This window comes from Choloepus didactylus, chromosome 6, assembly GCF_015220235.1.
Source record: "Choloepus didactylus isolate mChoDid1 chromosome 6, mChoDid1.pri, whole genome shotgun sequence".
Classification (NCBI taxonomy): Eukaryota; Metazoa; Chordata; class Mammalia; order Pilosa; family Megalonychidae; genus Choloepus; species Choloepus didactylus.
This window is the reverse complement of record NC_051312.1, coordinates 79,977,655-80,005,443: the sequence shown is the minus strand read 5'-3', so window position 1 is coordinate 80,005,443 and position 27,789 is coordinate 79,977,655. Positions and strand designations below refer to the sequence as shown.

The following is a 27,789-nucleotide window of genomic DNA, read 5'->3' as shown; positions in this document are numbered from 1 at the left end:
TCTCACCTCTGCTGTGGAGGTGGAATTAAGGATAAGGAATGGACATCCAGCCTCTAGGCACCCAGTCCTGCTCCATTCCCTGATGCTCCACTTTGTCCATTCTGCACTCAGTGCTCCCAGGACCTAGGAGACTCCGAAGATGCTCCTGTGGTGAGCCTGGGGGACAGAGGGAGGGGTGAGGGAGGTTGTGGCTTTCTGGTGAGCCACTCAGGGAGCAATGAACCCTAAGTCCTTAGGATCCAAGGGATTTAGAACCTACTACTCTCAGCTATGAACTGTGAAAGAGGGTTAGCAGAGGGCTGGGGTCACCTCTGCTGACTTTCCTGGGCTCCAAGCTTAGCTTCCTGGCATGCTCAAGACGGGGAGAGAGAGAGACTGAGTAGCCAGGCCTTTGATGGCGCTAAGGTCCCAAAACCACCAGAAGGAGACATAGCAAAGCCAGATGGGGCTGTGCTTCACTCTACTCAAAGGACAGGGACAGTGGGTACCTATAAATAGACAGTCATCATTGTTTAGCACTGTTTCTACCCCCGAGCCCTGCAAAGAATCACAGTAGCTTGTTGGAAACAGTCTAGACTTTTCCCTCAGGCAAAACTGAGTTGGAATAAGACTCCATTACAGTGTGCCCTTGAGCCAGTTTCCTAACTCCTCTAATAGTAGTTTTTTTCTCTGTACAATAAGGATTAACACATCTTTCCAAACGATGCTTATGAAGATCAGAATAACATGCTTAGCTATCTAGAAGGCTGCTTTGTAATAGGAGGAACTCAGGAAAATTAATACATTACACAATTGGAGTGACTTAGAAAGACTCAGTTTGAGAACATACTCTGATACCTGCTAAACACACATGTGATTACAGACATATATGGAAACAGTAAGTTCACATCATCTCCACACCCTCAAAAAATATACTCCCTATCATTTACAGGGACAGTTCCTTTTGTTTTTCATCTCTAGTTCCCTAGTTTGAATACATTCGCTCTGTTATAGTACATATTAAAAATTTACCAAACAAACAAACACACAAACAAAAATATCTGTACTATTGTGGTCATGTGCTTCGATATTTCAGAATAGTTACATAACACCTTCCATGCTGAGGCTACGCCTCGTGCTCTATGTGTGTGAGTGTGTGCATTATAACCCAGAGCATGTGGGAACAGTAACTGTGACGTGGTCCATAGACTAAATCTCATGATGTCAACGGCTCTCCCTGAAACACATCTTTTCTTTTAAAGCCTTTTATCAGAAGCTGTTCTTTTTCCTATATCCCTGTTCCACCATATTAGAATGTGTTCCCCCATTTCTTCCTCCCCTTTGGTGCTTCCAAACCATCAATCTTTGAGGTTTGGAAAAAAAAATTTCCCTTCTTTGAAATAGGTACTTCCTATTAATCACTCTTTACTCTTCCATTCCACCCCGGAAGGGGAAGTTTTGGGGAAAGCACTTCCTAATTCTCCTTCACTCACTCCTCCCCACATGAGAAGTGGTCCATGCAGTTGGTAAGAAGGGATTTGTTGGGTTCCTGAGTTGGGGATAGGGTCTCAACACACACAGTTGGGCTCACTTCCATCTGTTCCCAAACATGCCCTCCAGCAGAGTTCAGGCCTCTGCCCTGCTCCTGGCTCTGCAGGAAGTCCCAGGCCTGCCCTCCAACTCTGGTCAAGAGGAGTGCTGCTCAAAATGTGGATGGAAAACCAACGACAGTCTGCAAGGTGCTACCAGCCAGGGACTGATGGGGTTCAGGAACTGTTACGTGCAGAAATTAAGAGTGTTTATGAACACTTGTAGCAATTTAACATTGCAGCTTTATCCAAGAGCATCATTTGTGGATTTCTATCGTTGAAGACACTAGGGTAACCAGTTCGGGAATTTCAAAGTTGCTTTGTTGAGACACATAGGGTGAGAGCTACATACCTAGTGTATTAACTGCATGATATTTTTTCCAGGGTATTTACTCAAAGATATTTCTTCATGTTTAAAACTTTATTTTCAGAGCAGTTTTAGATGTGCAGAAAAAATGGTACAGAAAGTCTACAGAGTTCTCATATGCTCCCTCTGGCCTCAGAATACAGTTTCTTCTGTTATTAACATCTTACATTAATGTGGTACATTTGTTACAACTGATGAATGAATGTACAACTGATGATCCAATATTCATGCATTATTATTAATTAAGGTCCATAGCTTACATAAAAGTTCACTCTTTGTGTTGTGCAGTTCTATGGTTTTAACAAATTCATAATGTCTTGTATCCACCATTACAGTACCATGTAGAATAGTTTCTCTGCCTTAAAACTATCAGTCCCTCTCCCCCTGAACCTCCAGCAGTCACTGATCATTCTACTGTCTCTATAGTTTTGTCTTTTGCAGAATGTCAAATAGTTGCAATAAGGCAGTATATAGCTATTTCAGTCTGGCCTCTTTCACTTAGCAAAATACATTTAGGAGGGGGACTCAGGCAAGATGGCAGCATAGAGAGGAGTGGAAGCTAAGTAGTCCCCCTGGAACAACTACAAAAAAACAGAAACAACTACTAAATAATCCAGAATAACTGCAGGGGGAAAAACGAGACCATCCATTCATCATACACCAACCTGAATTGGGAGGAATGCCCGAGAACACAGCATAAAATCTGTAAGTAAAACCTGTGGAAACAAGTTGTGAGACCCCCTCCCCCATAGCCCGAGCTGCAAAGCTTCGTGGTCCCAGAGAGAAGCTCTCTCCCAGCAAGCGAATATAGCTCAGCTGAGCTCCAACTGGGGTTTTAAGTAGCGAGTGTGAACTGCTAACTACAGGTACACATCCCCATAAAACAGACAGAGGCTTTGGGTGACGACTGACCTGGGAGAGCCGGAGGGTCGCCTTGGACTGGTTCTGAAGGGGACTATCTGTTTCTTTTTCGTCTCAGTGGAGAAAACCCCAGTCATCTTCAGTTTCCAGGGCTGTGACTCCGGGAAGGGTGGAGACAGCACAAGCAGAGAGTAAGACCATTGAAATGCTAATGACCTCCACCTGAGGGGTCTGTCTTCTCTAGGAGGAAAGGGGTGGGGCCCTTTCCATTCAGAACCAGACCCCAGAGCCTGGGGGAGCACGGCCATACCTTCTCACACCAGTCAAGAATTATAGGCTAACAGGCATCACCTGCTGGGCAGAAAAGCACAATGACCTGAGGCATCACAGGGTGGAGCAATTTTCTAAGACACACCCACAGGGAAACCAGATACTGAATATTTCTTCCCTCTGGGACCTGAGCCTGTTCTGGTCTGGGAAAACCTGATTTGGATAACCAAGGAAACCATGCCTAGACAATAGAAAATTACAACCTACACTAAGAAAAACAAAGTTATGGCCCAGTCAAAGGAACAAACGTACACTTCAACTGAGATACAGGAATTTAAACAACTAATGCTAAATCAATTCAAAAAGTTTAGAGAAGATACTGCAAAAGAGATAGAGGCTGTAAAGGAAGCACTGGCATGTATACGGCAGAAATCAAAAGTTCAAAAAAACAACTAGTAGAATCTATGGAAATGAAAGGCACAACACAAGAGATGAAAGACACAATGGAAACATAGAACAGCAGATCTTAAGAGGCAGAAGAAAACACTCAGGAACTGGAGAACAAAACACCTGAAAGCCTACAAGCAAAGGAGCAGATGGAGAAAAGAATGAAAAAAATATGAGCAACGTCTCTGGGAACTCAAGGATGAAACAAAGTACAATAATGTAAGTATCATTGGTGTCCCAGAAGGAGAAGAGAAGGGAAAGGGGACAGAAGCAATAATAGAGGAAATAATTAATGAAAATTTCCCATCTCTTATGAAAGACATAAAATTACAGATCCAAGAAGCGCAGCGTACTCCAAACAGAAGAGATATGAATAGGCCTACGCCAAGACACTTAATAATCAGATTATCAAATGCTAAAGACAAAGAGAGAATCCTGAAAGCAGCAAGAGAAAAGCAATCCATTACATACAAAAGAAGCTTAATAAGACTATGTGCAGATCGCTCAGCAGAAACCATGGAGGCAAGAAGGAAGTGGTGTGATATATTTAAGATACTGAAAGAGAAAAACCACCAACCAGTAATCCTATATCCAGCAAAGCTGTCCTGCAAATATGAGGGAGAGCTCAAAATATTTTCTGACAAACAGACAATGAGAGACTTTGTGAACAAGACACCTGTCCTACAGCAAATACTAAAGGGAACACTACAGGGTGATAGAAGACAGGAGTGTGTGGTTTGGAACACAATTTTGGAAGATGGTAGCACAACAATGTAAGTACACTGAACAAAGGTAACTATGAATACAGTATAGAGAGGAAGTTGGGGAGGATGTGAGACACCACAAGAAAGGAGAAAAGATAACAACTGGGACTGTGTAACTTGGTGAAATCTAGAGTATTCAACAATTGTGATAAAATGTACAAATATGTTCTTTTACGAGGGAGAACAAGCAAATGTCAACCTTGCAAGGTGTTAAAGATGGGGAGGCATTAGGGGAGGGATGCAATCAGCATAAACTAGAGACTGTAACTAATAGAATCATTGTATTATGCTTCCTTTAATGTAACAAAGGTGATATACCAAGGTGAATGCAGATAAAAGGTGGGGATAGGGGAGGCATGTTAGACACTTGACATTGGTGGTATTGTCTGATTCTTTACTATACTTTGATTTAAGGTTATTTTTCCTTTTGCTGCTTCCTAGCTGTCATTTTTTTTTTTCCTCTTTCTTTAACCTCTCTACCTTCTTTGACTCTCCCTCCTGCCTTGTGGAAGAAATGTAGATACTCTTATATATATAGTGGTGAAGATGGTGAACACATAAATGTATGACCATGCAGAAAACCATCCATTATTTACTTGGGATGGAATGTATGGTGAGTGAAGAAAACCATATTAAAAAAAAAATGGGTTGATGACAAAACCTCGAGGGCAATATACTGAGTGAAATAAGGCAGACATATTAGGACAATTATTGCAGGGGCTCACTGATAGGAACTAATTATAATATGTAAACTCATAGACATGAAATATAAGGTACCAAGATATAGGACGAGGCTTAAGAATGGGGAGTGGTTGCTTAGTATGAGCAAAATGTTCAATTAGGATGAACTTAAATGTTTGGAAATGAACAGGGGTGTTGATAGCAAGATGTGAGAATAACTAACAGCGCCGAATGGTGTGTGAATGAGGTGGAAAGGGGAAGCTCACAGACATATATGTCACCAGAAGGAAAGTTGGAGGTCAAAAGATGGGAATGTATAAAACTGAGTTCTACGGTGGGCAATGCCCATGATCAACTGTACAAATACTAGAAATCACTTCCATGAACCAGAACAAATGTATGACAATACAATTAGAAGTTAATAATAGAGGGGCATATAGGGAAGAACTATATACCTATTACAAACTGTATACTACAGTTAGTAGTATTTCAACATTTTGTCATAAACAGTAACAAATGTACTGTATCAATACTACGAGTCAACAATTGAGGGGGGTTGGTTAGGGATGGGGGAGGATTAGAGTTTCCTTTTCTTTTTTTCTTTTTTCATCTTTCACTTTATTTCTTGTCTGGAGTAATGAAAAGTTTCTAAAAATTGAACAAAAATTATGTGTGATGGATGCACAACTGTATGAGGGTACCCAGGGGCAAGTGATTCTACACTTTGGATCTTTGGATAATTGTATGGTATCTGAACAATCTCAATAAAAATGAAAAAAAAATACATTTAGGATTCTTCCCTATCTTTTCATGAATTGATAGCTCATTTCTTTATATCAAAGAATAATGGTCCCTTGTACGATGTGCCACATTTTGTTTATTGACTCACTTATTAAAGGACAGTTTGGTTAATTCCCATTTTTAGCAATTATGAAGATAGCTGCTATAAATACTCTGGTGCAGGTTTTGATTTCAACATATTTGGATAAATTTTCAACTTATTTGGATAAATACCTAGGATGATGATTTCAGGATCATATGTTCAGCCTGTGTTTCATTTTGTAAGAAACTACCAGATTGTCTTCCAAAGTGACTGTACCATTTTCATTCCCTCCTAAAGTGAGGGGGAGTGCCTGTGTCTCCACATCCTCAGCAGCATTTAGTGTTGTCAGGGTTTTGAAATTTACCCATCCCAATAGGTGTAAAGTGGTACCTCATTGTTGTTTTAATTTGCAATTCCCTAATGACAGGTGATGTTTGAGCATCTTTTTATATGTTTGTTTGCCATCTGTATACCCTCTTTGGTGACATCAGCATATGAGATTTTAAGTGCACCTTCCCAAATGTGATCTAAAAATATACAAAGATCTGAGAACATTTATTTTACAAGATGTTAGTTTTGCAATTATTTTAATGTCAATACGATATTCTTCATTTATAAGTTTAATATCACTAGCTGAATTAGGAAAGTAAAATTTGTGTTATTTATAATGCTAAGCTTCACTTGACTATCCACCCAAGATATTGGATGAATCTATAGCAAAGAAAATTTTCATGACATTTTTTTTCTTAAGGCAACAGTAGCAGTATACCAACTGATGATATGGGAAATGATTTTGGAAAAATGATCATTAAAGACTTTGCATACTCTTAACCCAGAAGTATGATTCCTCATATCCGGAATTCCATTTAGCAGACATAACTGTGAAGGGCTGAAACTAGAATGTGTTCTTTGCAGAGATATAATTGATTCAGAAACCAAAGACATTCTGTGTTTTTTCATATAATAACAGAAATGAGACTTGCATTTCTACATCTGATTATACTTTATTTTATTTTTCCTGTATTTTTTTGAAGTATCAATCCAAATTTAGATGAATTTTTTTTAAAAAAATCTGGTTCTTCATCATAGATTCTTCAGGAAGACATGATCTAAATGACTTTCTCTATGTATATCTACATTTTTGAGGGTTGTGATACAATGGTCACCTCTGCAGACAGGGAGCTACTGTGGTTGTTCTGTGGATCCCACTCATCCACCACTCATCATTGGGTGTGTCCTCCAAAGTTTACATGTGGAAATAAAGTAGTAAGAAGCCAGTCTGTCTATGCAGACACATCATGTTCTTGAACTCAGCACTACCAGAAATAAAGCACATATTTTGATATCCATCTATGTAACTCCAGTATCTTTCTCTAAATGGGTTTGGAAGACGGGTAGAAAGAGATTTGTGATTAGTTATCAAAATTATCATGCAACAATAGCATCAAGCTATGAGACAGCTTAGTAGCTTCATCTACTAATATTCCAATCAATTGCTCCATTCTCTGAAGACATTGACATATAGGCTCCCATATTCTTCACCACCCAAACTACCACTACTCTGAGCAATATCATCATCAATTTGGCTGATTATTCCATCAACCTAGACTTACTCATCTTTGAACACACTGATGACTGTAAGCTCAGGCAATCCTTTCTGCCTGGGAGGTCCCATTCCCCTTATGTTTGTGGCTAAAATTATTTGGGTTCTTCAAGACATATGAGAAATGCACTCTAGAGGCTTTCTTTGACTCTCAAGGACAGTTAGATATGCTTCCTTTGTGCTTCCCAAGGACCTTACCTCAATCATTATGATATGTAAGGTTGAATTAATCTGTGTAAATTATCTGTATATGATTTTTTCCTCCTGCTAAGCTATTAGCTTCTTGTAAACAGCATGTAGACCCACTTCATATCTCTACTCCCAGTTTGCATGCCGTTTCTTTGATATAATAGCTGATTTGAGGATGTTATTGCATGGAAATTATTGCTCCATGATATTTTCATTTTCTAGCCCTTGTGCCATTACCTTCCTTGCCAGGTTATTACCCATCATATCATTCAGCTTTATTTTTTCCACAGTTGTATCACTATTTTGAAGTAATTATTTTGTTTTCTTGTTTTTTTATTGGTCACTATCCCTAGAACATAACTCCTAGAAAGCAATCTGATATCATGAATAGAAATGTTGCTATATTAGGTAACTTTCTTGAGGTAAAGTAGGAACATGTTGGAAGTTAAGCAGTTATCTTAGGTTAGTTGTCTTTTTCTTACTCCCTTGTTATGGTCTCTTTGAAATGTTCTTTTATTGTATGTTTGTTTTCTTTTTAACTTTTTTTTCATACAGTTGATTTAAAAAAGAAGGGAAAGTTAAAAAAAAAAAACAAAAACAGGAAAAAAAGATGTAGTGCCCCCTTGAGGAGCCTGTGGAGAATGCAGGGGTATTGGCCTACCCCACCTCGATGGTTGCTAACATGACCACAGACATAGGGGACTGGTGGTTTGATGGGTTGAGCCCTCTACCATAGGTTTTACCCTTGGGAAGACGGTTGCTGCAAAGGAGAGGCTAGGCCTCCCTATGGTTGTGCCTAAGAGCCTCCTCCCGAATGCCTCTTTGTTGCTCAGATGTGGCCCTGTCTCTCTAGCTAAGCCAACTTGAAAGGTGAAATCACTGCCCTCTCCCCTACGTGGGATCAGACACCCAGGGGAGTGAATCTCCCTGGCAATGTGGAATATGACTCCCGGGGAGGAATGTAGACCTGGCATCGTGGGACGGAGAACATCTTCTTGACCAAAAGGGGGATGTGAAAGGAAATGAAATAAGCTTCAGTGGCAGAGAGATTCCAAAAGGAGCCGAGAGGTCACTCTGGTGGGCACTCTTATGCACACTTTAGACAACCCTTTTTAGGTTCTAAAGAATTGGGGTAGCTGGTGGTGGATACCTGAAACTATCAAACTACAACCCAGAACCCATGAATCTCGAAGACAGTTGTATAAAAATGTAGCTTATGAGGGGTGACAATGGGATTGGGAAAGCCATAAGGACCACACTCCTCTTTGTCTAGTTTATGGATGGATGAGTAGAAAAATAGGGGAAGGAAAGAAACAAACAAACAGACAAAGGTACCCAGTGTTCTTTTTTACTTCAATTGCTCTTTTTCACTCTAATTATTATTCTTGTTATTTTTGTGTGTGTGCTAATGAAGGTGTCAGGGATTGATTTGGGTGATGAATGTACCACTATGTAATGGTACTGTAAACAATCGAAAGTACGATTTGTTTTGTATGACTGCGTGGTATGTGAATATATCTCAATAAAATGAAGATTAAAAAAGAAAAAAAAAAAAAAAGAACATGGCCCTGTCTGGGGTACGTAACCACTGCAAACCAGCCCAGTACCTCACTTGGAAAAAGTGTCTCTGCACATATAATTAACTTATGAAGCTTCAGATGAGGAGATCATCCTGCATTTTTGGGGTAGGCCCTAAATCTAAGGACAGGAGTCCTCATGAAAGAAAGGCAGAAGGAGACATGAGACATGCAAACAAAGGGGGCAGGCCATGTAAAGACAGAGCTGAGAGAGTTTCAGCCACAAGCCAAGGAAAGCCTTCTCCCCTGGGGCCTCTCGAGAAAGCACAGCCCTGCTGACATGATGATTTTGGACTTCTGGCCTCCCGAACTGTGAGGAAATCAATTTCTGTTGTTTTAAGCAATCAAGTTTGTGGCAATTTGTTATGACAGTCCTAGGAAACTGAGACACAACCCAACCCCTGCCACCCTCTCATATCCTACTTTGTCAACACCTGATGTATTATACAGTCTATTTCATTATTCATGGATTCCGTATTTGCAAAGTCACCTACTCACTAAAACTTATTAGTGACCCCCAAATCAGTATGTGCGTACTTTCTGTCATTCACAGACACGTGTGCATGTTGCCAAGAGAGGTCAAACAAGGCAATGCTCTATCTCCTGTTTCAGCTTTCATGTCGTAGATAGGCATTCTTTCTATGATATATGTAGTGCCATGTTTTTCACATTTTTATTCTTTATGTTGGTGTTTAACATAGTCCCCAAGCACAGTGCTGAAGTGCTGTTTAGTGTTCCAAAGAGCAAGCCTGTGATGTACCTTACAGAGAAAATACATGTGTTAGATAAGCTTCCTTCAGGAATGAGTGATAGTGCAGTTGGCCTTGAGTTCAGTGTTAATGAATCAATAATATGTATTAAATAAGGGGTCTTTAAACAGAAGCACACGTAAAACAAAGTTGTGTATTGATCAGTTAACAAAAATGTTGTGACCAGAGGCTCACAGCAACTTTTAACCCTGCATTTCCCCCAGGAGCAGTGGCTCAGTATTAGATAATTCAGTAATTCAGTGTTCATGGTGACTTTATAAAACATAACTACTCTAAAGAGTGAGAATCAACTGCATATATTTATTGATTCATTTATTCTCTATCTGGAATGCAATCCAAGGACTTTGTTTTTTTCACTGCTGTATCTCCATCCCCTAGGATAGTGATTGGCAAACAGAAGGCACTTATAGGTTATTGAATAAACAGATGGGTGAAATGCTGAATTATCAGGCTTTCCAGAAACTTGGAGTTACCTTTGCATCCTGTGCATAACTGAGGTGACAAGGTCTCAGTTCTGGTGAGACGGCTCTGAACCCTAGTTTTGTTAATACCAAAATAAGGTTATGACCATACTTTACTTTCCAGGGTGGCTGTAAGGGGTGAAGGGAATAAAAAAAAAAAAAAAAAAAAAATAGCTGATTTGAGGATGTTATTGCATGGAAATTATTGCCTCATGATATTTTCATTTTCTAACCCTTGTGCCATTAACTTCCTTGCCAGGTTGTTACCCATCATATCATTTACTTTTATTTTTTCCACTGTTTTATGACTATTTTGAGGTAATTATCTTGTTTTCTTATTTTTTATTGGTCACTATCCCTAGAACATAACTCCTAGAAAGCAATCTGACATCATGAATATTTAAAAAGATATTTTGAATATAGCATATACTAAATAAATAGTTTCCATGGAAATGGATGATTTTTAAAAACATATTTATTGTCAGACCATTATTTTTCAAATAAAATCTTCCTTGGACACTTAATACATAAACTAGATGTTGATCTGCTGTGTTATAGAGAAAACATCAATGAACACACATGCTATGAGATGTACCTCAAGCAACTTTGATAGCCTGGCTCCTTAGATTAGGGTTAAAATCCAAGTGGACTAGATTAACTGAAAAATTAAAAATATCTTTAAATTGTGTCTCTAGGATCCTTCTTTATTCACAACATATTGTATTTTCTCAATTTTAATGCATATGAAATTTGGATGCATCTTTAAGTGGTTGGGTTATTTTACTGTAGTGCTCCCCTCCTCAACCTCCACCTCCACTGCCAAAATGTGTCTAGTAATGGACTCTCTCTTACAATCAAGTAAATATAGACTGTAAGGAAGAAATCCCTGTGTCCTCCAATCAATGAGGTTAAATTTTTTACTTTATTATCCAAACGAACTGGCTTGAGGCCACACTAATGAGCTGTGGAAAGTCCAGCTCTTTTCTCAGATCTACATTTATTTCCAGGGGTTATGATCTCCTGGACACTAACTCTGTAGTTTACCTCCCTAATGCAATCTGGAGCCCAGCAGCTATTCTCCCCTCCTAGCTCTGCTGCCAACAACCCTGGCATAGAGCAATATTCAATATCCTAGTTCTCTCATACCCATTTCTGCACTACCATTAGAATCCATTGTTTAGAGGAGATTTGTAATGCAAAATTTGTGGAGTTGAGAAATTTAAGGAAATTACAGTGAAGCATAAAATAGGCACTACTTTGAATTGAAAATTATGATTAATATGTTATTTTTCCATCTCGTAAACCCCAAAGGACAACTTTCTCACAGATCTGTGTATTTTTAGTCTCTCTTCTTTAGTTTCTCTCTGTCTCAACTTAAAATTTTTTTCTAACCTCCCAGCTACAATTCTCCTATTTCTTTATTCCATTTAGAATAATTTGGCTCTCTGCTTTCACCTCCTTCTTCCAGATTATATCCAGTGCAATTGCTTATTCCACAAGTGAAGACATCATGATGGGTTTTATTTTTATCGAAACAACATCTCATACAGATTATACATATTCCCTGCTACAAAACAGTAGCTACAGGCCATTCTTGCTTTAAATAGCATTTGATTTTTTGCTACATCTATAAACACTATGACTGCACTCTACTCTTACCATTACCCGGTGGACCATCAACCTGGATTTTTCAAAGAAAACAAAAGTATGAACTTATCCCTGATCTGCTTGGTCTTTACTCCGTAGACAATGGGGTTGAGGGCAGGTGGGATAACAACGTAAAGGCTAGCAAACATAATATGGAAACTGCGGGAAACATTGTGTCCAAAACGATGGGCAAGGATAGAGAACAAGGCTGGGATATAGAACATGAGGATGACACAGATATGGGAACCACAGGTGCCAAGGGCTTTCTGGCGGGCCTCTCGAGAGGGGAGACGAAAGACAGCACAAAGGATGAAGATATAGGAAATGGCAATGAGAATGACATCTGAGATGACTGTCATAATGGGAACACAAAAGCCATACCAGATGTTGATAGAGATATCAGCACAGGCTAGTCTGGCAACACAAATGTGCTCACAGTATGTGTGGGGGATGATGTGTGTCCTGCAGAAAGGCAGGCGAGTCAGCAGGAATACAACCGGCAAGATGATGCAGAAGCTTCGGAAGGAGATGGCCACAATAATCTTGATGATGGTTTTAGGAGTCAAGATGGTTGTATATCTCAAGGGAGAACAGATTGCCACATAGCGATCAAATGCCATGGACATCAGGATGGCTGAATCCAGAGCAAAAGTGGAATGGTGAAAGAACATTTGTGTAAGGCACCCAGCAAAGGTGATTTCTCGATCCTCAAGCCAAAAGATACTGAGTGTTTTCGGCACACCGGCTGTGGACAAGATGAGGTCAGCCATGGCCAGCATGAAGAGAAAGAAGAACATGGGTTCATGCAGGCTGCGCTCCACTGCAATGAGGTAGAGAAGGATGCAGTTTCCCACAAGAGCCACAATGTAGATAGCACAGAAGGGAATCCCAATCCACACATGGAACTGCTCCAAGCCTGGGATCCCCACCAGGAGGAAAGGACCTGAGTTGTAACTGCTCAGATTGAAAATGATCATTGCAAACTGGGAAAGCACAAGGTCCAGGCTCTGAGGACAAAGAGTGATAAAAGGTAGTTTGGGTCATTTCCCATCGCTCAACATTATTGACACCTAAAACAGGGTTATGAAAAAATTAGTTAAAGCAGAATACATCCGAGAGTGAAAGAAGTTTGAGATGAATATTGACATCAGGCAACATACACAAACCTGGATTGGTCCAGACACATCAGGATGAATGGTCATTCTACCTAAACAGAATATCTTCTCTCTTCTGACGAACCCCCTGGTCTTCACTGAAACTTCAAGAAGCCTTCCAGACTGCCTACAATTACCCTTTTCATTACACACTCTCCTCTGATACAAGTTAGCTGATTACAGGACATACTTTTGCATGGGTTGCTTGATTATAATTTATATACCTTTGTGATCATCATTCTTTAAGACTGGCTTACTCTGCTACAGTGGGATATGCATCTCTGAACTTTCAAAGCTACTATGACTGTGGCTTTTGAGTTGTGAACTCAGTGCTCCTTTATCACCACCCAAAACTGAAGTATGTTCAACAAAACCTTACTCAATTCCTATACTATTTTTGGTACAACTTGTAACTCAAACACAAATTAGAAAAGTCCTTGATAGCTGAGGATCATGTGTCCTTGTTGTTCCAAAGAGACAATTTCCAGCAGCCTACATTAGAGGTTTGTAATACCCTAACACCTTTGATTTAGTACCATTATTAGTCAAAATTTCTGTCAAAGTTTGTTTTTTAAGAACACATATCATTCTAGAAAACCATTGTATCTCAGATACATACTCTCTCAAATACCTGCAAATTTAACAGCTACAGCTTAGACATGCCCTGATTCATGTTTTCATTCTCTAGTACATTACATGCTCATATATTTTGCCCACACATAATCTTACATGAAACTAAACTCACAACACTCCTTTTTGTCTCTCACAAGCACACAGACATGTACACAACCACAAACACATATACACGTGGCATCCACAGTAGACAGAGAACACAAGGAGGATAGAAAAGATTTCATGACTGGATTGTGGAGGTGTCACATACTTTCTATATTCCCCAAATCATGTTTATCTCTTTTAAATAGCCTAGTTTTGAGTAATCCCTTACTCTGAATACACAGAACGCTACTTTTACCTACATACACCCAAACACTAAGGCCAGAAAGTCCTAGTATCGATTCTAAGATGAGATGCGCAATACCTATATCCTTCAGATTCTTAACTTGATAAGGCCAGTGATCATCTTCAAACTTCCCCCAATCCCATTTTACTTCTTTCTCAGGTAAGAAACCAGCTCACAATACCTTCTATCTTTGAAAAGAAGGCTGAGTTTCTCTTCTTTCCTCCATGTAGAATATGAGAAACAGGATATTTTTCTTTGGAAATCTTCCTGTATCTATAAGTAAAAGCACTGTTCTTCTAGTAACAGAAACACTCCTACAGAGTGTCTTCATAGTTCACATGTTCAAGGTTCTGAGGACACAGTCCACAGTTCAGATAGCTTTTTGCAGAGCACCCTAAACATCTGCTAAATATTTGTGTTCTCCAGCTCAGAAAGCTTCACCACAATTCTCTTCTCCAGTGAGGAGCCCAACATTAGAGAGCTGCTTAGGCTGTTCAGCCTTCATTGAAAACCCCTCCCTGTGCTAGTCACACAGTCAATAATATATGGTATCAGCTTCCTTAAAATAATGTTTTCAGTCACAGCATCCCGAATTTGCTGAGGTGATCTTTTATTCATACATTGAGAGGAGGGATTAGTTCTTCACTGGGATTTGTATTTCCATGCACTTAAACACAACAGATGTTCATATATCACCAAAAGCACTGACACACTATGGCCTGCATGAAGAAAGTTCACTCCCAGATCTATCCTTCTATGGTCAACAAATCCACAATGTGGGACAAACTACAAGGCACTCTGTCTGGTCTTTTCAATAATTTATAAAAAAGAGGAGGCAGGAAAGAAATAAGTTTCTTGGTTAAAATAAATCTAAGAGAACCCAAAACCAAATGCAATGCAGTCCTTGATTGGATTTTGTTTTCAAAAAAACAGGTACAGGAGATAACTAAAAAATACTGGGGAGATTTAAATATGAACTTGCAATAGAAGCTATGAAAGAATTAGTGTTTTTATTGGATGCGATGAAGTATTATGGCAGATGTAAACATTTGCACACATTCAGACACACACAGGCATCCAAGGAGGGCAAGAATAATTTATTACTGCAGAGGCCTCCTTTGGAGCCAGAAATACAGGCTCCACAATGTACTGGCTGTGAAAATTTAGGCAAGATATTTGACCTATCTGACCCTCAAGTTCTTCATTGATGAAAAAGTCATATTACCCCCCAGTTCTTACAAATGTTATTAGGTAAAAATAAGACACACCCAAAATTAATCATTAGTGCAGTGCCTGGCACACAGCAAGATGGAATAAGTACTACTGCATGTTATGAGATTATATTTTACATCATCACTATAACCATTAGCATTCAGACGACATGGTGAAGAAGGAAACATACAGGCAGTTTTAGATGAATGAAAACTAACAGAAACACCCCTGGGCATACACACATATACATCCATTTATGCCAACACTGAGGTTAGGGTTATGTGCTTTGTCATGTACCAGCCAAAGATGTCAACTGTGAATCACTAGCAGTGGTCATTCTTGACCCAGTGGTGTAACTGTCAATCTCTTCTATACTGTTGTCGTCCATTCAAGGGAGCATATACACGAGTACTGAGGACCATGACTTCATCATACAAATGGGAGTTGCTCAAGAAAGGAAGTTATAGTGCCCAGGCCATGGCCACTAGAAAATGAGGTACTGATCTTCGCATTCAGTCCATGTTTCTCTCCAAATCCTCTTCCTAATGAAACTCACCTACACTACACCTAATGGTACTCACCTACACTTCGGGATACGTCCAAAGGGAAAGAAGGCAGATTGTATTGATTTAGAAAAAGCACATCTGTAAAAGGGGAAGACACAACAACCAAAGAAATGAGCGGAGAGGTAAGGAAGGGACTGATAGAGAGGTTGATTCTGTGTCCCCATTTGTATTTTCAGGTCTTTACTGAAGGTGAGGAAGAGTTTGATATTTAGGGCCCTGAGGGTCCCTGAAGGACTCTTATCACCCTCAAGGGAAGAAGATGAAGTAGTTTCTAATAACACTACCCATGCATGTGTGTTATAGTGGTTCATTTATATGTGTCCTTATGTTCCTGTATTTGACAATTAGGCAAAACTCATATCCTCACTTACTAGATAAATGACTTTGGGCAAGTTACCTAATGTCCAAAAAAGGTGATAATATTTGTTCCTGTGTCTCAAGAGTATCTTAAGAATTGACAAATTAAGTAGGATTGTGCCTGTAAAATCCTAATCATAATGTAGTTCATATTTTCCATGTGTAATCCATTTCTACCTAAAGCATAACAACCCAGAGTGCCTACTAAAATAAAGATGATGTGGCATGTTCCAAAAGCATTATAATATTCTCTATCAGAGTGGGGCTTCAGAATCTGCATTTACAATCACCACACAGGATTGTTGTGACTTAAAGTACATGGGGCAAACATTGGCAAAACCAAAGGGAGAAACAAACACTTCTAAACTAATAATTGGGATCTTCAATACACCACTTTCACAATGGATAGACCATCAGGATGTGTGAAATTCCTTCCTGGTTTCTCACTGTTCTTATAATATTAAACAAACTCCATGAAATGATCTGGATTATTCAGCCTTCTGGAAGCTCACCTTCTGCTCTTCCCTCTACATAAACTCACCATGCAACAACACTGTCCTCCAGTTCCTTTAATGCACTGAGCCATTTTTTAAAACACTGTTTCTTTACTTAAATCATTGCCTCCCCACTCCCTTGAATGGCTCGTCTCTTAGAGAAAAAGTAATTTGTTTCAGGGAGGAACACCTAATTTAAAGATTTTTTCCTCTGATGTGTTCTCCCTGAGAACAATATGTTTGTTTTGCTAGTTTGTCACTTGCCTGTATGCCTGTCACAAACATGACACAATCTGTAGTTACATGTTCATTTACATCTTCATGATTCCACCTGCCTCCTTCCCTGCCTGCCTCCCTCTATAGACTAAAAACTCCATGAGAAAAAGGGCCATGTCTGTTTTGTTCCCTGTGGAACAGGGAGTACTTAGCATAATGTCCAGGATGTAAAAATGTGTGTTAATTATTTGGTAAACATTGTTGAAGAGTGAATGATTAAAGATTGCTGGAGTCCACCCAGTATTCTGAACACTTGGGTGGAAGCAGACTTGAATGTTTAGGTTTTATTGAATGGAAGTTTAGGGGGTTCCCTTGGTTTTAGCCAAGGCATAAGGGACTAAAGAATACCATGAAAGTATATATTCTGTAAAAATGTGGTTAATTAAGTCATTGAGCATCATTTTTCTAAGCACCCTCTGAAAATATCTCTTTCTGTTCTTCATATCAGGAATATTTTTCCTTTTCTGAACAACTGACTGACTTCTAATTTATAGGCATCATGAACTGTGTAAATGGTGTTGCTTACCTCTTCAAATAGACTGCTGCACAGGTTAGAACTGAATCCCTGGCCCATATGTAGTAAAAGAACAGGGATTCATGGTAGATAGAAGGTATACTAGCCTAATTCTTGTCTTAATTTAGAAGCATGTCATGAATGCTGTCATCAACATGGTGGTGTAAACAACTACTGAAAACTCCTCTCCAGAGGCTCAATGAAAAAAAGATCAATTCTGAATTGTGCGAAAATCTGTAGGAGGATATAGACTGCAGAAGGGCCCTGCAGATGCCAAACTGAAGAAGCAGAAGAAATATCAGTTAGGAATATTCTATCCCAGAGCATGTCCTCTATCCTCCCCCTCACTAAGTCTCCATGTGGGAAAGACACAGAATCAGGAGATAGAACTCTCCCACTAGGGACACAGATTTAAAATCTCTCACAGCATTGAGACATAAACCCACTGTTTGAAGACTCAGGGTCAGGGGAAGACATTTCAAGGCCCGGGTCAGAGAGGGACAAAGAGACTGAGAAAAAGTGGACAGAGACTGTTTCCAGCCTTGGGTCTGAAAGCCTTTCCCCCACCCTTGAGGGAAGCAGCAGCCAGCAGTCATTTCCTTGCCTTGGGGATGGCTAGAGTACCGGTTCAGTTCATGATGTACTCAGCCACAGGTATAGCCCCACTTTGAGCCAGTCTGTGGCCAGCAAAGTGAGGGCATAGGAATCCTTCAGTTTCAACTCACCTTTATACACCCTGTGCTTGGAGGCAAAGCAGTCTCTGAGGATGATTATGTAACTGAACAATGCCATCTGCTTGACAGTCCAGAATGTGCAAGGGAAACAGAGCACAGCTGGAAGCTAACAGATGTATATTAACACACACGGTGAACTTGCTGTGGTACACAGTGTGTACTTCCTATCCCTATGGCATGCTATGGCAGGGGTCAGATGTTGGGGGAAGACTGGGGGGAGATCCTATCTGACAACTGCTCAGGTAGAAAGAAAGGAAGGAAGGAAGGAAGGAAGGAAGGAAGGAAGGAAGAAAGAGAAATAAATAAATAAATAAATAAATAAATAAATAAATCAAAGAAAGCCAACAAGAAAATCCAAAAGAGAGAAAACAACTACAGAATAAACTAATCAAGAAAATCAGAAGCGCAGATAGCAAAAAATCATGAGCCACACCAGGAAACATGAAGATATGGCCCAAAGGAACAAACTAACACCTCAACTGAGATAGAAGAGGTAAAGCAACTAATTAAAACCATTCAAACAAATCTTCTAAATCAAATCAACCAGTTGAAAGAAAATGTGACAAAAGTGATGAAGGATATAAAAAAGACACTGAGTGCTCATGAGGAAGAGTTTATAAGCTTAAAAAAACAAATGGCAGAACTTATGGGAATGAATGACACAATAGAAAAGATGAAAAAAAAACAAAAACAAAGGAGACATACAATAGCAGACTCAGAAAGGTAGAAGAAATGATTTCTGAACTAGAGGACAAAGCATCTGAAATCCTACACACAAAAGAACAGATAGGGAAAACAACTGAAAAACATTAGCATGGGCTTGGGAAACTGAAGGACAACATAAAACACCTGAATATACATGTTATGGATATTCCAGAAGGAGAAGAAAATGGAAAAGGGGCAGAAAGAATAATGGAGGAAATAATCAATGAAAAATTACCAACTTTTATGAAAGAAATAAAATTACAGGTCCAAGAAGCACAGCATACCCCAAACAGAATTGATCCAAAAAGACCTTCAAGACACATACTAATCAGATTGCCAAATGTCACAGAAAAAGAGGGAATTCTGAAAGCAGTAAAAGAAAAGCAATCCTTCACATACAAGGGAAGCTCAATAAGATTAAGTGCAGATTTTTCAGTAGAAACCATGGAGGCAAAAAGGTGGTGGTATGATATATTCAAGATACTGAAAGAGAAAAATTGCCAACTGAGAATCCTATATCCAGCAAAACTGTCTTTCAAAAATGAGGGAAAGTTTAAAATATTTACAGATAAACAGACACTGAGTTTGTGAAGGGGAGACCTCCTCTACAAGAAATACTAAAGGGAGTGCTGCAGATAGATAGGAAATGACAAGAGAAAGAGGTTTGGAGAAGAGTTTAGAAACGAAGACACCAAGAGATAGAAAGAGGCTAAGATCAGGCATTTGATGCTGAAGGAGTACAGAATGTTCAGTCGGATTGATTGTATAGATCCAGAAATGGATGGCACAATACTGGTTTATGGTAGCACAATATTGTAAGTACACTGAAAAAAGATGACTGTGAGTATGGTTTAAAGAGGAAGATTAGGGGCATGTAGGACACCAGAAAGAAAGACAGAAGATAAATACTGGGATGTTATAACTTAGTGAAACCTAGAGTGGTCAATGACTGATTAAATGTGCAAATATAAGTTTGTTTTTACATGATAAGAACAAATGAATGTCAACTTTGTGAGGTATTGAAAATGGGATAGTATTGGGGAGAAACTACAATCAATGCAAACTAGAGTCTATAGTTAAGAGTAACATTGTAATGTGCTTCCATTAATTGCAACACAGGCAATACATCAAAGCTAAATGTCTATAAGTGGGGGATATAAGGGAGTGTTATGGAATTCTTGACCTTGGTGGTGTTGTCTGACCTTTTAATTGTATTTTAATTTAATTTAATTTTTTCTTTTGTTGCTCTTTAGTTGTCTTTTTTTTTTCTTTATTTTTTTTTCTTTTTTCTTCTCTCGCTCTTCTTTGTGGAAGAAATGGAAATGTCCTCATATAGATAGTGATGATGAATGCATAACTATGTGATTAGACTGGGAAATTTTGATTGGTCACTTAGGAGGGAATGCATGATGTATGAATAAAACTGTTGAAAAATAAACAGAGGGACACAAGTTCTGAAGAAAATGTGGATAATGGTATGTACCCAATTACCAGTGGTGGAGAAGTAAAATGGTAATATGTGTGTGTGTGTGTGTGTGTGTGTGTGTGTGTGTGTGTGTGTGTGTGTGTGTATAACTAACCAGTTATCTGCAAATTCTGAGACGCTGAGTTCTTTATGTATAACCTGGTCAGTCTCTGGAACTTTGGGTGTATGACACCTGAAACTCAGAGCTAGAGCTTGGCAACTATGAATAACAAACAGTATTACCTCTACAGCAACTGTTCAAAATGCTGAAAAAGAGTTCAGACTTCAATTAGAGATATGAATGAAGCAGATCTGGTTAGGACTAAGGAAAATCAGGCCAATGGGTAAAGAAAATATTCAACTTCTGTGTGAGACCAAGGGAAAAGATGTTTATTTGGTGCAGGATCTATATTTACTGAATCACAGTAAATAATTTATTTTGTACTGTTAGTTTATTCAAACACCATAGTTACATGGAACTTTGAATAGGAACTGAGATTTGGTACTGTGTACAGGTTAGTGTGAATTTCCAACATATTAAAGTAATTTGGGCTGAGAATAAAAATATATTTGCAAGGACACCCTGAGGGACTGAGGAAAAATGTGGAAATACTGGGTTATTACTGATACCCTCATAAACATTGAGGAATAACAAATTAGTAGGCTGAACCCTAGATCTTGGGGCTTCCTCTAATGGAGCTCATTGCTGCAAAGGAGAGCTTAAGCCTACTTACAATTGTTCTTAAGAGTCTCACTCAGATAACATATTTTGTTGCTCAGATGTGGCCTCTATCTCTCTAAGCCCACTTGACATGTGAACACACTACCCTCTGCCATATGTGGGACATGACTCCCTGGGGCAGAAGTCTCCCTGGCAACATGGGACATGACTCCTAGGATGAGCTCAGGCCCTACATTGTGGGATGGAGACAATCTTCTTTACTAAAAGGGGGAAGCAAACTGAAACAAAACAAAGTTTCAGTGTCTGAGAGATTTCAAATGGAGTCAAGAGGGCACACTGAAGGGCATTTTTATGTGCTATGTAGATATCCCTTTTTAGTTTTTAGTGTATTAAAATAACTAGAAGGAAATACCTGAGACTGTTGAACTGCAATCCAGGAGCCCTGATTATTGGAGATGATTGTATAACTGTGTATAACAATCACATGGTGTGATTGTGCAATTGTGAAAACCTAGTGGATCACACTCCCTTTATTCAGTGTATGGACAGAGAAGTAGAAAAATGAGGACAATAAATAAATGAAAAATAGGTTGGGATTGGAGTCATGGAATGCTTTGGGTGTGCTTTTTTATTTTATTTTTAATCTTGTTTTCATTCTTTTTCGAGTAAGGAAAATGTTTAAAAATTGATTGCAGTGATGAATGCACAACTATATGATGGCACTGTGAACAGTTGATTGTACATGGTGGATGATTGTATAGCACGTGAAAATATGTCAATAAAATAGAATTTAAAAAAAACATAATGCTCAAACTTGAATTACATGAAAGACCTTCATATCTGTGCTAACTTTAAGAAATCCCCCTCAAATCAAAGAAATAAAGAACAAGATTGCTATATATATATATATATATATATATATATATATATATCTTTATCACTGTATTCCTTTTTCTCTACTTTCGCTATCATTTTAATTCTAATATTTTTATTTACGGTATTCAAATTACTTTGAATAATTTTGGAAATTGATTATGTGCCTGCTGCCACTTAGAAAGAGACAGAATATGGATTTAAATTGAGCCTTTGTGTCCAAGGACATATCTCCCCTATGAAAATTATATATGAAGAGTTACTGTAGAAATATCAATCTAGGGACATGTGCATGGGGTGGGAGAACAGACTAGAGGTAGAGAGACCATGTAGAACTCTGGTATTTTGATTCAAGTGGAAAGAAATGGGTGTTTGGACTAATGTGGTGAGACATGAGGAGTGGAGTACACTGGATTTGTGAATCCAAGAGGCTCTTTAGGAAGAAGCAATAGGCTTTGAGGACATATTAGACATGAGGCAAAATTAGATAGCAACTATCATTGACACCTGGCAAATACCTACAACTAGTTATCACTGTATGAATGAGTGCAAGATTCACTCTAATCAAGTTGGGCATGCTGGATTTAAAATTATCAGACACAAATGGAAAGGTTTTTAGCATAGGACTTCATCTCTATTGAGATGAGCAGGGAGAAAAGATTGAGGACCATGAGTTCTTTAATGGGTTAAATTCTTAGCCTGTGTATTCCTTTTCATCTTCTCATTGAACAAAGGAATTTAGTCTTACATCTTTTTTTGACTTGGAGGTGACCTCTGCCTCTCACATCTAATCTTGTTTTCTAAAGATTGAGTGAAATATGAGTTTAGGGTTTCTAAATTGCTTTCCTCCTTTGTCCAAAATAAACACCTAAACCCTTAATTGAATATATTCATGATTGAGTCCCATTCATTTATTTTAAAAACATTTTTATGCACCTAGTATAAGCCAGATCCTATTACTTTATGGTCCCAGAAATGGAGAGGAGCAAGCAAAATAAACATCAGAGCACAACAGAGTTATCATAATAGTGATTCCCTAAAATATTGTGATGTATAAACAAACTACCATGATAAATATATTAGAAAAAAATCATATTCCTCAGAGACAACTTTGTATTAAAAAAGAGATGTTGACTATTTCATTGTTTTCTTAAAACTTTCATAACAACCTTAAAGAAAGCACGAAGAATTGCAAAATATTTTAGCTTCTAGAAGCAAAAGATTTCCTATTTCCTGGGTACTGGATTTACTCTCCTTTTACTGGAATGAATGAGTAGATGTCAGCCTAAAATGACAAAGAAAGCAAAACCAAGTTCTTCTCAATAAGGAATTTTTTGTTCACCACTCCTCTGTGGTCCCTGTGTAGAGGTTCAGTCTTTGACCTAACATGTACTAGGAGTTTGTCCCCAAACACCAGACCTCAGGCCTCTGTCACTGGACCCCATGGGAAAGAGCAGAAGAATGACTTTGTCCCGAAACTACTCCATAGACAATAGGGTTGAGGGCAGGCGGGATGACTACATGCAGGTTGGCAAACACAATGTAAAAGGCAAGTGGGACATTATGCCCAAAACGGTGTGCAAGAACAGAGAAGAATCCTGGGATATAGGCCATGAGGATGACACAGACATGGGAACCACAGATGCCAAGAGCTTTCTGGCGGGCCTCCCGAGAGGGTAGGTGAAAGACAGCACAAATGATGAAGATATAGGAAATGGCAATGAGAATGATATCTGAGATGACTGTCATAATGAGAACACAAAAGCCATACCAGATGTTGATGGAGAATATCAGCACAGGCAAGATGGGCAACACCTATGTGCTCACAGTATGTGTGGGGGATGATGTGTGTCCTGCAGAAAGGCAGGTGAGTCACCAGTAATACATCTGGGAGGATGATGCAGAAGCTTAGGAAGGAGATGGAACACAACAATCTTGATGATCATCTTGGGGGTCAAGATGGTTGTATATCTCAAGGGAGAACAGATTGCCACATAGCAATCAGATGACATGGAGATCAGGATGGCTGAATCCAGAACAAAAGTGAAATGGAGAAAGAACATTTGTGTAAGGCACCCAGCAAAGGTGATTTCTTGATCCTCAAGCCAAAAGATACTGAGAGTTTTTGGCACACTGGCTGTGGACAAGATGAGGTCAGTCATGGCCAGCATGGAGAGAAAGAAGAACATGGGCTCATGCAGGCTGTGCTCCACTGCAATGAGGGAGAGAAGGATGCAGTTTCCCACAAGAGCCACAATGCAGATGCCACAGAAGGGAATCCCAATCCACACATGGAACTGCTCCAAGCCTGGGATCCCCACCAGAAGGAAAGGACCTGAGTTGTAACTGCTCAGGTTGAAAATGATCATTGCAAACTGGGAAAGCACAAAGTCCAGGCCCTGAGGACAGAGAGTGAAGATAGTTAGGGTCATTTGATGACAGACTCATTTCCAATCACTCAAAATTATTGACACCTATGACAGTGTGATTGTGAAGACCTTGTGGATCACACCCCCTTTATCTAGTGTATGGATGAGTGGAGGAATGGAGATAAAAACTAAAGGACAAATGGGATGGGATGGGGGGATGATTTGGGTGTTCTTTTTTCACTTTTATTTTTTATTCTTGTTCTGGTTCTTTCTGATGTAAGGAAAATGTTCAGAGATAGATTGTGGTGATGAACGCATAACTATGTTATCATACTGTGGACAGTGGATTTTATATCATGGATGATTGTATGGTGTGTGAATGTATTTCAATAAAACTGAATTTAATTGAAAAAAAAAGCATAAAAAAAAATTATTGACACCTAAAACAGGGTTACCACATAATTAGTTAAAGCAGGATATATTTAAGAGTGAAAGAAGTTTGAGATGAATAATGACAGCAGGCAACAGATGTAAACCAAGATTGGTACAGGCACATCTCAATGAATGGTCATTTTACCTAAAAGAAATCTCTTTTCTGACAAACCCCCTTGGTCTTCATTGTAACTTCAGGACGCCTTCCAGACTGCCTAAAATCACCCTTTTCATTACATATTCTCCCCTGACACAAATTAACTAATTACAGCACCTATTTTTGCATGGCTTGATTGATTATAATTTATATGCCCTAATGATTATTATTCTTGAAGATTGGCTTCCTCTTTTATAGTGGAATATGCATCTCTGACACAGGGTACCTACTCCTTCCTTTAAGGGCTACTAGATCACTGTGGCTTTAGTGTTATGAGCTCAATGCTTCTTTATTACCAGCCAAAACTGAATTTTCTTCAAAAGACAGTAACTGAATTGCTCTACTATGTTGGTATCACTTGTAATTCAAACAAAAATTATAAAAGTCCTCGATAGCTGAGGATCATGTGTCCTTGTTATTCCAAACAAACAATTTCCTGTGCCATAGATTACAGGTTCAGAATATCTTCACACCTTTGATTTAGTAACATTATTGGTCAGGATATCTGTCCAAAAGATGTTTGTTTTTTATGAATACATATTATCATAATCCTACTCTACCCCAAGAAGCATACTCTCAGATATTTACCAATATAATAATTACAATTTAATGATACCCTGATTCATGCTTAAAGTCTTTAATACATTTTGCACTCATACATTTTATTCACACATAATCTTACACAAAAGTATATGAAGCGCACCATTTTCTCATTTCCACACACATATATAGACATATGCACACACACAACATAGGGCATGCATAGAAAACAGAGAACACAATGAGGACTTCAAGGTTTCATGAATGGATTCTGGAAGTGTCACATGTTATGTAAATTCGGAAATGGACAGAGGGGATGTTAGCATGTCATTGTGAGAATAAGTAACTGTACTTAATGGTGTGTAAATGTGGTGGAAAGAGGAAGCTTAGAATAACATATGTTACCCGAAGGAAAGTTGAATGTTAAAATATGGGAATGTATAAAACAATGAATCTTATGGTGGACAATGCCCTTGGTCAACTGTACAAATATTAGAAATCTCTTTCATGAACTAGAACAAATGTGTGACACAATAACTAGAAGTTAATAATAGAGGGGAATATAGGGAAAAATATACCTATTGCAAACTATGTACTACAGTTAGTAGTATTTAACATTCTTTCATCAACAGTAACTAACGTACTATACCAATACTATGAGTCAATAATGGAGGGGGAATGTTTAGGGGTATGGGAGGATTTGAGTTTTCTTTTTTTGTCTTTACTTCTTTTCTGGAGTAATGAAAATGTTCTAAAAATTAAAAAAAAATTAATTGCGGTGATGGATGCACTGCAGTATGATGGTATCATGGGCAATTGATTGTGCACTTTGGATCATTGGATTATTGTATGGTATGAGAACAATCTCAATAAAATTAAATGAAAAAAAAAGAAGAAAGGGGCAGAAAAGGAAATACCTTTCTAGATTAAAATAAACCTAAGAGAACACAAAACCAAATGCAAAGTGGTCCTTGATTGGATTTTGTTTACAAAAAAGAATCAGGTTTAGAAGATAATTAATAAATAATGGGAGATTTAAATATGAACTTAGCAGTAAAAGATATGAGGGAATCAGCGTGCTTTATTGGATGTGATGAAGTATTATGGCAGATGTACACATATGCACACATTCAGATGCACACACAGGTGTCCATGGAGTGCAAGAATGATTTATTAGTGCAGAAGGGCCCCTTTGGAGCCAGAAAACAGGCACTTATTTCCAGCTCCATGATGTACTGGCTGTGAAAACTTGGGCAAGATACCTGACTAATCTGACCCTCAGTTTCTTCATTGATGAAAAGGGCATATTACCCCAAGGTTCTTATAGCTGTTATTATGACAAAATAAGACACACCCAGAATTAATCCTTAGTGCAGTGCCTGGCACATAGCAAGACAGAATAAGTTCTACTGCTTGTCATTATATTACATTTTATATCATAACTATAATCATTAGCAGTCAGACCACATGGTGAAGAGGAGAACATGCAGGCAGGAATAGAGATGAATGAAAACTAACAAAGGCATCCCTGGGCATACACACATATACATCCATTTATTCCAACACTGAGGTTAGGGTTATGTGCCTTGTCACATGCCCGTCAAAAATGTTAACTGTAAAACACTAGCCGTGGTCATTCTTAACCCAGTGGTATAACTACCAATCTCTTCTATGCTTTTGGTGTCTGCTCAAGGGAGCATAAACCCAAGTACTGAGAACATGACTTCATCATATAAATGGAAGTTTCTGAAGAAAGGAAGCTGTAGTGCCCAGGCCATGGCTGCTAGAAAATGAGGTACAGATCTTCACATTCAGTCCCTATTTCTCTCCAAGTCCTCTTCCTAATGAAACTCTTTTAAGCAGTCGATGCTCACCTAAACTTGGGGATAGCTCCAAAGGAAAGAAGACAGATTTTGTTGGTAGAGAAAAAGCACATCTGTAAAAGGGGCAGACACAACAACCAAAGAAATGAGTAGAGGAGAAAGGAAGGGACTGACAGGGAGGTTGATTCTGTGTCCCCATTTATATTTTCAGGACTTTGCTCAAGGTAAGGAAGAGGTGGGTAGTCAGCACCCCATGGGGCCCTGAGGGCCTTTCTTCTCACCCTCAAGGGCAGAAGATGAAGTAGCTTTTAATAACCCTTCCCATGACTGTGCATTAAGTGGTTCATTTATTTGTTTACTGATGTTCCTGTGAGTGTCTGTACAAATCTCTGTGTATCCATCTGTGAAAACCTATCAGAACAATTAGGCAAAACTCATATCCTCACT

General features: G+C 38.8%; 1 protein-coding gene and 1 pseudogene across 1 annotated transcript; both read right to left on the bottom strand.

Annotated features, from left to right (window-relative positions):
* Positions 1-25: 25 nt before the first annotated feature.
* On the bottom strand, positions 26-13,230 carry LOC119537055 (olfactory receptor 52H1-like). Its single transcript, XM_037839673.1, has 4 exons — positions 13,195-13,230; positions 12,106-13,035; positions 6,255-6,303; positions 26-156 (listed from the first exon to the last, which is right to left on the bottom strand). The coding sequence occupies exons 1-4, from the start codon at positions 13,228-13,230 to the stop codon at positions 26-28; spliced, it is 1,146 nt and encodes a 381-aa protein (XP_037695601.1).
* Positions 13,231-23,403: 10,173 nt separating this feature from the next.
* On the bottom strand, positions 23,404-24,402 carry LOC119537053 (annotated as a pseudogene).
* Positions 24,403-27,789: the final 3,387 nt, after the last annotated feature.